General features: G+C 38.7%; 1 protein-coding gene across 2 annotated transcripts in view; it reads right to left on the bottom strand.

Moving 5' to 3' along the window:
* Nucleotides 1–14,463, bottom strand: part of ltk (leukocyte receptor tyrosine kinase) — a 62,470-nt gene that overhangs the window by 19,783 nt on the left and 28,224 nt on the right. For both annotated transcript variants that reach the window (XM_042388173.1, XM_042388171.1), the window contains exons 3-12: nucleotides 13,022–13,177; nucleotides 12,516–12,744; nucleotides 9,667–9,806; nucleotides 8,063–8,200; nucleotides 4,705–4,854; nucleotides 4,072–4,172; nucleotides 3,790–3,950; nucleotides 3,251–3,345; nucleotides 1,498–1,569; nucleotides 951–1,125 (exon numbers count right to left, since the gene is read on the bottom strand). In XM_042388173.1, coding sequence (XP_042244107.1) covers nucleotides 951–1,125; nucleotides 1,498–1,569; nucleotides 3,251–3,345; nucleotides 3,790–3,950; nucleotides 4,072–4,172; nucleotides 4,705–4,854; nucleotides 8,063–8,200; nucleotides 9,667–9,806; nucleotides 12,516–12,744; nucleotides 13,022–13,177 — 1,417 coding nt within the window. The remainder of the gene's footprint in view (nucleotides 1–950; nucleotides 1,126–1,497; nucleotides 1,570–3,250; nucleotides 3,346–3,789; nucleotides 3,951–4,071; nucleotides 4,173–4,704; nucleotides 4,855–8,062; nucleotides 8,201–9,666; nucleotides 9,807–12,515; nucleotides 12,745–13,021; nucleotides 13,178–14,463) is intronic.

The raw sequence follows: 14,463 nt of genomic DNA, 5'->3' as shown, positions 1-14,463 counted from the left end.
TGGCCCAGGCTCCACAGTATATATCATACTGGATACACTGCAGTATACTTGAGAAAACAGTTATAGACATCTATCAGAACTCACAAATCAGGAGACACAATCACCTGTGGTTTTATAAAGATTTCCTTTGACCATAAAGATGCCCTGTGTTGATATTGGCAGAGACTACAGTGTAATTTAGCCAGAGTAATTTAACACCCTGTAAATCCCATGATTAATCTTGCCACTTTCCTGTTCTCACATCCTGTGTCGTGAGTGTGGTAATGAGGTCCCACGACTGGCTCTGCAAAGACAATCAAATTGCTTTACGTCTTGATTTGGCAGGACAATAATCAGTTACACTGAGCATGGCCAGAACAATTTATTCCCCAAGCTTGCAGTTGCACCTCTAAATTGTCACTTAGCCCAGCTGTCTGAGTCACACAACAGTATAAACGTATGTGGGTTTGTATCGTCATGGATGACATTCATAAAGACTAACTCTTTCTCTTAAAATAGTACTCCACCCATTTAGCACTGCACTCCAATGGACTTCTGACTCAAAATCAATGCAGCAGAAACAGATATATTTTTTATTCAATGTGTTTTTCTTCCTTGTCAAAAATTGGAGTCTATAGTTCCCAAAATGCAACAAGATCAGTTCAGAAATTTGGGTGTGTTATGCTAGTAGCGGCTAATGTAGCCTTGACCTTCTAGACTCAAGCAGCTGCAGACATGAGGGCCATGCTCCAGACATCTGTTAACTTTCTAACTCCACATCTTCAGATTTTTTTCCATTTTCAAACTTGTAGTCTTCAGCCCCAACCCAAACCACAAAAGGCTTTATACAACTTTTTTTTATATAAGTAGTAATACTCCCCAAGACCTGTAAACAGATTACAAAGACAGGGGTAACTTTAACCTTAAATCTCACATAGATGAACATCAAATCCCTGCACTCTATTACTTACAGGTATCTGTTAGTAGCAGGAACCCTCCATATTTGGACTCCTTTCAAGGGGCCTTCCTTTCCCACAGTAACGCTGACATTTTTGTTCCTGTAGGTACTGTCACACTGGGCCTGGGTCGGACCATAGGGTCCACTGGCACCACATGAGTTAAACCACCATGTCATCAAAGAAACCTCTAGAAAAATGGAAACAAAAGAAAAAACACTGTGGGTGGAAGTATGCAAAGAATAAAGTACACAAAGAAATAAGTCCTGTTCTGTGAGTGTCACACAATAAAGATTAACAATTGAACATCGGAGCAAAGAAACACACATATGGCGTCTAGGACGGTCACTAGAAACTGCATGAATAACCTGGTATGTGAGTGCTGAATGCAGAATGGATTAAACGCTTCTGGTCGGTTGATTCAGTAGATAAAGCCTCAAGCCGCAAGGGAAATTGCGACTGTCCACAACATGGTATGTAAATTCTGCATGCAGAATGGATTGAAAATGACACGATAGACAAGGGACGCTTTGGAAATTTACAAGGTAACCAAGGTAACTACCTGAGGCTGAAGGCTCTGGAAGGGGGCTTAAGAAATCCTCCAAGTCAGCCATGGGCAGGAGAGAGTTGAGATCTGAGGAGAGGCAGAGAAAGGTGGGAGGAAAGAGAGAAAAGGAGTCACATTCATCCACCTGCATCATCAAAGATCAATGGAAATTAAAGAATTTTAATTAAGTAAAATGGATGGATTTCCTTAGACAAAGAAGCATTTATTTCCTTTACATTTATCAGTCAGTCAATGTACTTTCTGTAAAAGCTGACTGTTACAGGTTAGTGTTGTTCTCACTTTTCCCAACCCTAGATCTGAGGTTCAATGTGCTGTCCTTTAGCAGACCCCTTCCTGAAACCAATTCAGTATTGTTGAATTTGCATGAGCCAGCACAGAGAGAGGACATAAATGTTTAATTTACGTTATGGCTTACTGAAGTTACTCCAGGACCCTGAATTGACCCTGATATCAGTTAGAAAATGTTGTGATCTTGCCCAAATGGAGCTAAGCTACAGTCATAAACCACTGAAAATCAGCCTTCCCTTCAATGAAACACAAACAAAAACAGACTTATCCCTTTAATCGCAATTCACACGTGTGTATCAACTCTAATACCACACTAAATACTAAAATTCATCACTTAGCATTCAGTAGAGGGTTTTTGAAAAGTCTTCACATAATTCTGAGAGTAAAAAACCAAAGTATAATGACAATAACACAGGAATGTTGGCTCATATTTTTACTGCTGTATTGTGGTAATGCATTTGTAGCAAAGCCTTTAATGTCGGTAACCCTCATGTCACAGCCAGTAAAAGAAACAAACCACTGCAGCTCTGAACGAAAGACAGCAGTCGTCAAGCAGTTAAGTCATCTGTAAGTCTCAACATTCAAGGACTCTCTGTGCTCCTCGACTCCCTATTTCAGTCAGCAACAGTTTGATTCCATCGGGTGTATGTACAGATCATTTCAAGGAATGAGGGGAGAAGAAATCCAGGACTGCAAACTCAGAGATAATGATATAGAATTTCAACACTTATCACTGAGGCCAGTGGTGGAAGAAGTATTCATATCCTTTACTTAAGTAAAAGTACCAACACAACAATGTAAAAATACTTCATTACAAGTAAAGTCCTACATGAAAAATCCTACTTGAGTAAAAGTACATAAGTATTATCAGCTTGATGTAGTTAAAGTATTGTAGTAAAAGTAGTGGTTTGGTCCCTCTGACTGATATATTATTATATATGACATCATTAGATTATTAATACTGAGGCATTGGTGTGTAAGCAGCATGTTACTGTTGTAACTGCTGGAGGTGGAGCTAGTTTCAACTACTTTATATACAGATAACTAGTTTAGTCCGGTGGTTCTCAACCTAGGGGTCGGGCCCCTCCAAAGGGATGAGATGATGAGATGATTAATAGGAGAAGAAAGAAGAAAAAACAAAGTTCTGATACACAAATCTGTTTTCAGTTTTTTGACTTTTCCCTCTAATCTTTGATTTTTGGTGAATATTGGATAATTTGAATATTTACTGAAATGAAACCATGTGAAAAATCACTATTTGGTGGAGCTGTTAACAATTCATCCGAAGGTTACACACACTCCCTTTACAACTCGTGTGACCTCTAACTTACATGGTTATTAACTCCTAAACTGAGGTGGCCAAAGAGATTTCTTGACTGAGACTTAACAGACCAAAAAGCCATTAACTGTGACTTAACTGTGTCCAGCATATCATGGTGATGTGTTAGCAGCAGCTTACCTGTATCAAAGCAGGCTGCTCCAATTGCAATATCATCAAGAGCAATGTCAGCATTGGAGCCTTGTCCCCACACAGCTGTCACCTTAATATGGAACCTGGGGCAAAACACATACCATTTGTGTATTCAGAGAATCATAGTTTTGTCTTTATGTCTACTTTTGTCTCATGGCAACAGGAGATAAATCCTGTAAATGTATAATCACAGCTTGTAGTAGAGAATGGGTCAAAATGCTTCAAGATGATTACACATTTCTTAGATGAAAGCAGCAATTTTTGTCTTTCCCATCATCAATCTAAAAGATGTACTCATCCTCAACCTCCTCACCATGATTGTAAAATTGCTGCTTGAGAACAGGAAAATAAAGGAAATTAATATGACAGAGCCTGATGTGAAAGAACTTTTGTTTCTGAGGGATTGGGAAGGAAAAGAAGTGAGTTAAGTTGAACAGCAGTTCTTTTAAGGCACAAGAGACCGTTCCTGATTCTCATTTGTTACATAATTGTCTGCTCCTCTACCCTTTTGCTCTCCTATTACATACTCATGATGAAGGCCAGTCAGCTGCAGGGCAACATCTTCCCAGTCGTCTGTCCACGGACCATTTCGCTCCCAGACCAGTGGCGTGGTGGCGCTCTCATTCTCTTCTATAGCCACCAACAGTGAACCATTAAAGTCTCCAAACAGGTACAAAGAAAAACGCATCTGCACAGATAAACACAATTTCAGGAAATAGTTAGAACACTGACAAAATCTTTTGTTGAAGAACAGCCTCACAAGAGAATAAAAATACCTAAAGGAATTATTTAGCTACTATATAACTGACCTGGCAGGCATTAGTGGAGACTGGAGGAGGGAAAGAGGAGCTCCGAATGGACGCCTCTTGAAGGGAATTACTCTCTCTCACCTGCAGAAACAGGAAGTGCCCTGCAGGGTGCACAGTAAAAGTGACAGCAAAAAGCTTAATGGGTCATACTGTACAACAAATTGCCAAGAAAACAATGATATTGGAGACAGAGGAATAGTTTGAATACTTTATGTTGTACTTGTATGTTGTACATACATTTTGACTGTACACAGAGGGATGAAGGCAGTTAGTAGCAGAGGGTTAAATATAAACCCATCTTGAGCTCTGCTAACACAAATATGTTCTGCAGCTGGATTTAAATGATCCATATGAACTCTTCAAGGTCATGTGGTATAACTTCATATGGTATTAATCTCACAAGGCGTACCTATTATTAGCTGGGTCTAGAAAGAACAATAAATGAAAAACCTGTGTGATGTGTTTTGACACTTGGCAATGTGAGATTTGTGGTCAGAAAATTGATTAAATATTGAGTTTTTAACTTCTATCTCTCCACACCACATTAATATATCATCAAATAAATTAAGGGTAAGAAGTGTTAATATGTTTCACATGTACACACACACATGCACACACACACACACTGCCAACCTTGTGTACTCTGCAGAGTGACTCCCTGCATGTCTTCGTTCTCCAGGAGTTTGTCTCCAGCGACCCTCCTCCAGGCCGATTGCTGGTTGGACACGGACCAACCACATGCATCCCATTCAAATGAGCAGTGTGAGCCAAACGGAAGAGCACCTGAGGAAGATGCAGATCATTATCATATTTTACTGAAACAGAGATTACAGCTGTTAAGAAATCCATCTATTCCCCTCGAATCTTAATTCCCTGATGTAAGACAAGGAAAAAGAGCAGTACCATATTTTTGATTGTGTAAAATGTACAGAAGTTATGTGTGTTAGTCGGTCACATGATCAATATCTATTTTATCTCTGAAAGACAGCTTATGTGTCTAGTCTGGTTGCAGGAGGAACTGTCAATTGTGAAAAAACACACCTTCCAACCACTCCAAAGCTGTCTTATTTACATGTTGTATCATGTTAGCTAGCATGCTAGTCACCAATACATCCAAAAGTCACTGGGTTAATATGGTAAGTTACAGCGTCATAATGAAGCTAATGTGCCCCTGATATGAAATGTGTCTAAAACCACTAGGTATATCTGACTTTCTACGTCTACACAGTTTAAAGACATTGTTCTAATATTTTGGGAAATACACTTATTTGTTTTTTTCCTGAGAACAATATTAAAAGATTGATAGCAATCATATGTCTGTGTGTTAAGCACAGTGGTGGAAAGCGACAAGAGGTATTTGTATTTTACTTGTTTCCATTTTATGCTACTTTATACTTCCACTCCACTACATTCAGAGGGAAATATTGTTCTTTCTGCTCCACTACATTTATTTAACAGCTTTAGTTACTTTCCAGATGAAGATTTGACACAATGGATAATACAACAAGCTTTTAAAATACAACACATTGTCAAAGATAAAATCATTTCAGATGTTGAACATGGTTGTTGTGGTGGTTAACAGCTCCACCAAATAGTGATTTTTCCCTCTAAACGTCTCACATGGTTTCATTTCAATAAATGTTCAAATGAGCCAATATTTCACCAAAAATTAAAGATTAGAGAAAAAACTGAAAACAGTGTTTTTTCTTCTTCCCTCTCCCATTAATAATCTCACAACCCCACTGATTTATCTGGTGACCCTTTGAAGGGGCCCAACCCCTAGGTTGTGAACCACTGGACTAAACAAGCTGACTGTATATAAAGTAGTTGAAACTAGCTCCACCTCCAGCAGCTACAACAGTAACATGCTGCTTACACACTGATGCTTCAGTATTAATAATCTAATGATGTTCTATATAATAACACATCGGTCAGAGGGACCAAACCACTACTTTTACTGCAATCCTTTAACTACATCAAGCTGATAATACTTGTACTGTACTTCTACTTAAGTACTGATTAAGCATGGATCCAGAGCTGGGAGCTGGTTAGCCCAGCTTAGCAGGCTAATGGGAGGTATAGGCATATTTTTTAATTTTAGTGAGGCTTGCAGGTTCCTTCTACTTCCAGTCCTTATGCTAATAAGCTAGTTCACCTGACAACATGAGAACGGTGTCGATCTTCTCATATTAAATAAATATATATATTATATATAAATATATCATATTACATTTTTCACACGATTCGAATATTATCACCCAATTGCATGGGCGTTATCAGGGGTTATCAGCCTCACAGATATGAGTTAGAAGGGGCCTGCTACACCTACAAGCTAGGTTCAGAAGGGCATTATCGTCCATTATCCATCCATCTATTATCATCCATCTAGCGGCTGTAGTAATTATGACCCGGGGAAGTGACATAGTTCAGATCACGTCAATATAAGATGACTTGATAGGATGATTTTTCCCTTGTTAGGAAGAGAAGGCGATTTGGCTGGTGGAAGGCTAGATGAACCTACAAGTTGCAGGCAAGAGACGACAGTTCCAGACCACTATTTGCCTCTGTTGGGACATTTTTACCACATTTTACTGCCGTTTAACCTGACATTTTTACTGCATTTTACTGTTGCCACATTTAACCACGTCTCAGTTGATCACTTTAACCCAAATCATAATCTTTCCCTAACCCTAACCAAGTGGTTATTGTGCCTAAACCTAACTAGACCTTAACCACAGCGTTGTCACACAACAAAACATAATTATTTTGTAGCGTAACGTAACGTAGCAGCATATTACCAACTGGTAGGTGCCACGGTCCTAATCCAGTGGGCTGATATGCACCTACTAGTAGGTGTAGCAGGTCTCTTCTAACCCATATCTGTGAGGCTGATAACAACCAATGACACACATTCAATCAAGTGATAACATCCAAAAGAGGTGAGTTTTTTTCATCTCATTTTGGATAAGATGGCAAAAAAGCATTATATAAAATGTTGGAGTGTCCCTTTGACATCACAAAAAGAGTATTTTATGAGCACTCACACAGGATAGATTTTACTGGTGGGCCATTGAAGAAATTACACCACCATTGTGACCCAGGTCTTTTCCCCCCGGGGATCCACAACTCAAGGACTCTAAATAGCCCTGACTACATTGATTTCATTACTGAGTGAAGCGAGGCCTTTTGATTCTGTATGGTGAATTGTTTTTCTATGCACTGGATGATTAATGTTTTCTAAGAGAAGGGAGAAAGCTTGTTGCATTTGGGACTGAAGTGGGAGGAAATTAAAGGTATTGATTGACTGTTTGAAAACACGCTTTTTTTTCCCTCAGCAGCATTTTTTTTTCAAATCTGGGATTTCAAAACATGAATAAATCCATGAGGATAATAAATTGTTGAATATCTCATATTTGGACATCTTAAAGGCATGATTTCAAGAGAAAACTGTCAGAAAATGGAGGATAATTATTTCCAGCTAATGAGACACTAGCTGATAGGAACACTTGGATTGAATTATCCATGGACTGAAGAATGGCCATATAATAGTTACTTTCTGCATTTTAGATATAATGTGTGGGCAACGGAGGCCCTTGGCTGGTTGAATAATCTGGTACCTCGGGTCAACGGATTAAAAATTTATCATGGATTTAAACTTTAACAGCTAATGCAAATGGATTACAGCCTGCAAGTAGCCCCACACTCTGCCTTAGGACTGCTGCACTGCTGGTCTCACTTAACTCTCTACCCACAAACACCAAATCTAAAGCACTAACACATTCAAACCTAATTGTTTTTTCATATTGTTCTCCCACTCCCGCTCTCAGAAATCTAACAGTGCAGATCATTGTAGAAGGGGAAACCTCTAAAGGCAACTGCAGAAGTACATTTTTAAGTTATTACTTATCGAAATTCACAATCTTGATTTCACTCAAAGCAGCAGCCTTTACTGCATTTAGTTATTTTTTTAAAAGAAAAGGCAAAACCTCACCACAGATGAAGCCCTCGTCCTCTCCTAAAGGACAGTCAGTGTGGAAATTGCACACTTGGCTCTGGTCGATGCAGCCTCCTGAGTTTTCACAGTGGAAAGATTCCCCACAATCCACATCCAGCTCGATGTCCTGGTGTTCTGAATCCCAGCAATCACACAGCAGTCATTATACAACGCAGTAATCACACATCCTTTATATCATAGAGAACCAACTCTAACCCACTGAAATACATATTTCCATATTTAGAAGTCATTTAAGCATGTCTCTTTAAAAGAATAGCTATACATTTTTGGAAATATGCTTATTTGTTTCTTGGCAGAGAGTAAGATGAGCAGATCAATACCACTCTCATCTCTGAACAGTAAATATGAAGTTATAACCAGCAGGTAGTTAGCTTAGCTAAAAACTGAAAACTGGGGGAAACAGCTAGCTTGATTCTGTCCAAAGGTAACAAAATCCACCTCCCAGCACCTTTAAAGCTCACTAATGAACACAATTCACTTGTTTAACCCAAACAAAAACCAAGCTGTAAAGATGACAATTCACCTAACTGGTTGCTGGCCTTATATCTGACGAAAAAATATGAGAGTGGTATTGATTTTCTCATCTAACTTTTCACCAGAGAGCGGATAGGTGTATTTCACAGATTGTAAAACTATTGCTTCACACAAGTTAAGCCAACCAACTTGCCAAACAGGTAAGACAATTGTACCTGTTGTAGCAAATCAACTGTAAATAATTTTGTGTGTGATCTGAGTGATTATCTTGACACCAGATCTGATCTCTTAACAATGTCTTATACAGTACTGTGCGCTGATATTCGTTCAAAATAATGCATGGGTCACAACTCCAACAATACTTGTAGTATTAGAGGATAATTCCAGTTTATTTCAACCTGGTGTATTTTTCATAAATGTGGCTCTATGTTTCATGCTAACTTGCACAAAACAACATATATCAGGACAAGATGCGCCACACTCCTAAAGCTTTCCAAATAAACACGATTTTTCATGAATCATTTCAAACGCTTTTCTCTGAGTCTGAATGAAAATCCGGGGCAACTTCCATATTGGCTTTTTTATGTGTGTGAGGTCCTGAGTAGCCTGCATTTAGCGTAACTTTATGCTGGAGTAGACGAGATAAAATGCTTCATGCCTGCAAGTTTCTGAATTGCAAGAACAAAATGACGGCACTGTGCGGTACTCATGGACTACCGCTGGACAATGGATGCTTACATGTTGTAATCCCTCACTATCTGTTGTTGCCAGACTTTACGATGGATTTCGGCTTGTGGCTTTCATCAGGATCAACCTGGGCTTTAATTATGGTGGCATGTAAAGCTGTGCAAATATTGAGCATAACAACAAAGCCCCTACTGCCAGTAATCACCTTTACATCAAACTGTGGAAATCTTAATAATGAACTTATCTGCTTTCTAAACCAGATGTTCTAAAACGTGTACTACTGTGAACCAGCAGGTTTTAACTGCACAGCTGGTTCCTTCTGTTTGGTCAAAGATGCTTAACTGAAGAAACAACCTTTGAAGTGTTTAGTTTGGACAGAAATCTGTAAATCATAGCTGCAGAGGACAAAATGAACTGACCTGATTCACAGTCTATGAGCTCCAGAGAGTCGAGAGCCACAGTGGCTCCGTCTTCACCCACACAGGCAGTGTAGAGTAGAGTCACCTGAAAGGGCTCGTCCACCCGGCCAATCACAGTCTCCAGAACTTCCCACTCAGCCCTGCATCAACCAATCACAAAAAAGTATCTTTTCAAGTCATCTGTAGGAATTCTTACCTTTTTTCATTTTTAAACATGTATCTTTAATAGTGATTTTGGCTTGTATGGATACATTTAAAGTTACTCTATTAAAAGGGGTGAGTAAACATCCATGTACCAGCAATTAGTAAGAGAATTTTATAAAATCCTGCACAGGCAGATGTACCAGCAGCATCCTTTTGCTGTCACTAGGCAACCACAATCACCTGCTGTCAATCACTGAGCTAACATGGTTAATAACATTAGCTAATGTCATTAGCAAACTGAAAAACAAAAAGGTTACCGTGGATGTCAGTTGCAGCTCTCCAAACCTGATGTAGTTTTTTTATGATATTATTGCTGAAAATGGCTTCAGAAACAGAAACAACCAATATTTTCTACATTTTCCATTTTTATAACACATCTTAGAGAATAAAAAGTGTGCCTCTGCTTGTATCTGTTTGGACATTTAAGACGAGTCACAGTGATTTAGGGCAGACTCAGCTTTATTTTTAATTATTTACAAGTTTCCTTAAAATCCTTTTAAATTAAATACACAAAAACGTCTCTTGAAGCAAAAGTTTGCAAAATTTGAAGTGGAAAAACTGTAGCATAGAGCTTACAATAGTGACATGTAATAAAGAGAAATGAAAATATTTGAACTAAAAACATAATAGTGATTATAGCTGAATTTTGTTTTTTTCAGTCATGACAGGCTGACATTGTAAATGAGGTAATTTTGTGATGATTATTGGAAATAAAGGTACACCCACTGTTGTGTTTTATTAGGATAAAATAAATCCACGTCCAGACTGACCTCATAAGACATAAGACATTTTAAGTGTATCATAATAGTTTGTTCATCATGAGAAAAAAAGCAAAAAATACTCACTCCACAGCTTACTACTGAACACATAAACATCTCCGACATATGTGATGATTCTCACACTTAGTCATTGCTTTACTTTAAATATTTATTCCTGGTGTTGTGTAATCACACTGAATACATTCACTTTGCTAAATATCATTTTTGCTGCTGCAATAACCAAATTTCCCTGTGGGCATCACCGTTTCATCTCATATCATATCAACTACTCAGCTCATAGTTCTGATGACGTTGCATGTAATTAAGAACTCTGCCTTCTTCATGTGAATAAACTCATAGCTCATCAGTAAACCCAGAATTAACTGAGGCAGTTTACAACCAGCGTTGTGATATGTTAGGCTCAATGAAACCAGGTATAATGGTTACCTTGAGAATTTTTCTTTATTGTAAACAAAGACTTTGTTTAAACATGCATCACTTCTCGCCAAAATGCCTCCTGAAGGCCTAGCAAACATGTTGAGTACATTTACTACCTCATAAAACATTTCCAAAGGCTTTTTGGCTTGTTTTGAAACCTGTATTGTTAATATGAGTTTGCAATCTTCATCTTTACCTCTTTTATATTTCTCTAGAGTGCCAGCAGTAGTAAAAAAAAAAAAAAAAAAAAAAAAACCTCCACAGGGTGCCTTTAATACGTCTGTCACCTTATGATGTTATTGTTTGGTTCCCACATGACACTTTAGAATTTTCCTGCCACAACTTGTGCAAAGCAGAACACATGCAGTATCTCCGCTTGTGCAACAGTGTGATTACAGTGACCATCACAGAATAAAGATGAGCCTTTTTTGTACCAGTATGTCACCCTGAATTCCCAGTGCAAGCTTCATTAAGCTTTACTTAATGAAGCTGAGAAGTGGAGCCCATTTCTAAAAATACACCCATGTTATTCCTGTAAGTCGCCACTTCAGACATACAGTAGAGTGGGTGAGTAATGTCTCACTATAAGGCGCATACAGTAAAATGAAGATAATGCACATAATCTAGGGGCCATTATTTGGGCCATTAAGCCTTTGTTTTGCAAGAAAATGGTTAGGTTAGGACAGCTGCTGGCTTCTGAGAACAGTCAGTACAGGTGAAACGTCACAGCACAACACACATAGCACTCCAGTAAGAGCTGCTTCACATCTTATGGGAACTGTGCTTTAAATGGAGAATACATCCACAAGTTAGATCTACAGGTTAGTAAGGGATGAACAGTGGGCTGAATAAATGAAACCACTGTCTGTGTACGTCGCATAATGGAATTGCTTAGTCCATTACCGCACAGACACTAACAAAGCCAATGTACAAACTTATTGCATATGCCCACCCATCCCTCTTCTGTCCTGACCAATTATATATAAATTCATTTCCAGAGTCTACATCTAGAGACAAGAATGCTTTTAGCTGGTCTAAAGATGGCTGTGCTTCAGCATTAGATCAATAGGAAATACCTGTCCACATTTCCCAAACAATACTCAGGGGACTGTTGTCCCCATATGGTCACAATTCTGCAGTTCTGTCCCATGTGGCAGGTAAGAAAAATGTTCTTCATGTAACTTTAGTACCACAGAAGTAAAATGTATTAGTCTCTGTGCCCTTGCTCTGCCTGAAAGCCTGTGTCACCTTTCATTGCACTGAATCTAAGCTCCCTTTTATTCATTTTACAGGCTGTACCTCAACTTGACAAGCACTTCAATCAGCGAAGATGCAGGGTTTTGCTTTTTGACAATAATTAAATGGGCATGTTGGGCATAAAGAATGCAGTAGGCACCATATTTAATATATAATTATTCTGCACAAACAGCAGTGAGTGTGTTTGCTGACCTGAGGTCATCTCGTCTCCTGTGGTTGAGGTCCACAGACTTTACAGCTGAACCCAAGAGAACTGGTTTGATCAGGAGTGTGAGGTTCCCCGCAGCTGGAACAGTCTCATAAAGAGCCAAATGCAAAATGCAGTGCGGGTCACTTCCTGACAAGACCGGGCTGGTCAAGTGGTACTCACATCTCCCAGAAGCCTCAGCGACAGGGGAGGAACTTAAGAGAAGGAAGTGCCCTAGGGTAATGAAACAAAGTAGAAATTTCATGCTTGACAGTTTTATAGCAGCCTCATAACACTGTCACCCCCATTATTCATTTGATAAATGGTTCAACATTAGGAAAAATTTCAGACTTTGTATTAGAACATATCAACTACAAATTCAGAAAAGCTTTATGTAAATTCTCCCAACAGAAGTCTACATGTTCTCTCCGAAAAATGTTTTACAAATGAAAAAAGCATGTATCCTGAAGCACTCATTTAGTTGAACCTCAGTGAGTCCCTGTATTGTTACCGTCAGAGCTTCCCACTGAGTGGTCGGTCACAGGCATCATCCCAGCCTGTGCGCCTGTGTTTTCTGGTTGCTGTGGAGACACCACTGACCAGTCACTTTGGTGGCTGTGATTTGATAAAGTCCAGAAGCAAACAGACTCAAAATCACAGGAGGTAACTGTAAGACATAAAGAAAAGACTGTTATTCAAAGATATGGACACTTTAAAAAAAAAAAAAGCTGGGATAAAACACATAAAGAAATCACTATGATTGATGGAAATGTCATTTTTGTCTTGTTTACACAAAACATGAATGCTTGGAGCAGAAACAAAGGATAAAGTATACCTATGAAACTTACCTGACTTACAGCTGCCAAAGCAATGTTTATACACTCTTTACTTTCATAAATTGCCAAATTCCACATAGTATTTGCCAGCTGTTAGCTATAAAAATAGGATTTTAAAACAGGATAAATATTGAATTTTCAAAACCAAGTAGTCAAAAAAACTTTGGAGAGAACAAACAGCATCCATGACTCCCCAAAAAACGAGGCAAAACTGATTTCGAAGATGATGTTTTTAGTTTGTTTTCTTTGGGTCACGAGAAATATATCTTATGATTTCAACATCACAAGCTGTTTTTCTGAGATAACAAAACATTCAGAAAAAAGTAAATACACGAGGCCGTCCACCAGTCCTGCAAAACCCTCTAACTGTATTATTTTGACAACAAACAAAAGTTTAGAAATTTTCAACTTTTTGGATCCAGAAGTGTGATACATGTGCCAGTGTTTTTTTTCATGTGAGTGTAGTAGTCCACACTAATAATGCTTAAATAATCTGTATGATAATGCTAAATAATGTTTTAAAAAGTCCTGGACTCACTAGGGACTTCCAAGTCCTTGGTCCATGGCCTAAATTTCGTCTAAATTTAATTGAAATGTAACAGCCAAACAGGCAGACTCTTTGTTCATTTTGAGTGATTGTGTGTCTGTCTGTGTTGAACACAATGATGAACAGGATGAGAAAGAAGGAGGCGTGCGAGACATCATGTGATGGCTGGAGAGGAAACTGCCACTACGACTAATATGGCAAACAGCCATACGAATCCCTCTGGGGGATAAAAGGACAGAAATATGAGGCGCATTATTAAATCATTATTTCTTTTGAAACCCACTTTCATTTCTGTCTGTCATAAATCAACTAAAAATAAGCTTCCTTTGATCATAAATGACCCAAAAATGTGGCGGCTTTTCTTTTTCACTGCCAAATAGTTTCACTGGTGTCAGCATGCTGCTTGTGTGCTGCTTTGTTCTTTCAATTCCCCAATCTAACAACCCAGTGTTGTTACACCTCGAGCCAAACTTGTACCTGAAATTCATATTGAGCAGTTTTCCATTCCTGAAAGGTCAAGTTTCTCGTGGTGGATGATTAGCCACATAGTCATAGTTGACCTTTAAACAG

Source organism: Thunnus maccoyii, chromosome 16 (genome assembly GCF_910596095.1).
Source record: "Thunnus maccoyii chromosome 16, fThuMac1.1, whole genome shotgun sequence".
NCBI lineage: Eukaryota > Metazoa > Chordata > Actinopteri > Scombriformes > Scombridae > Thunnus > Thunnus maccoyii.
The sequence above is the reverse complement of the archived record's forward strand: the minus strand, read 5'-3'. Positions and strand labels throughout refer to the sequence as shown.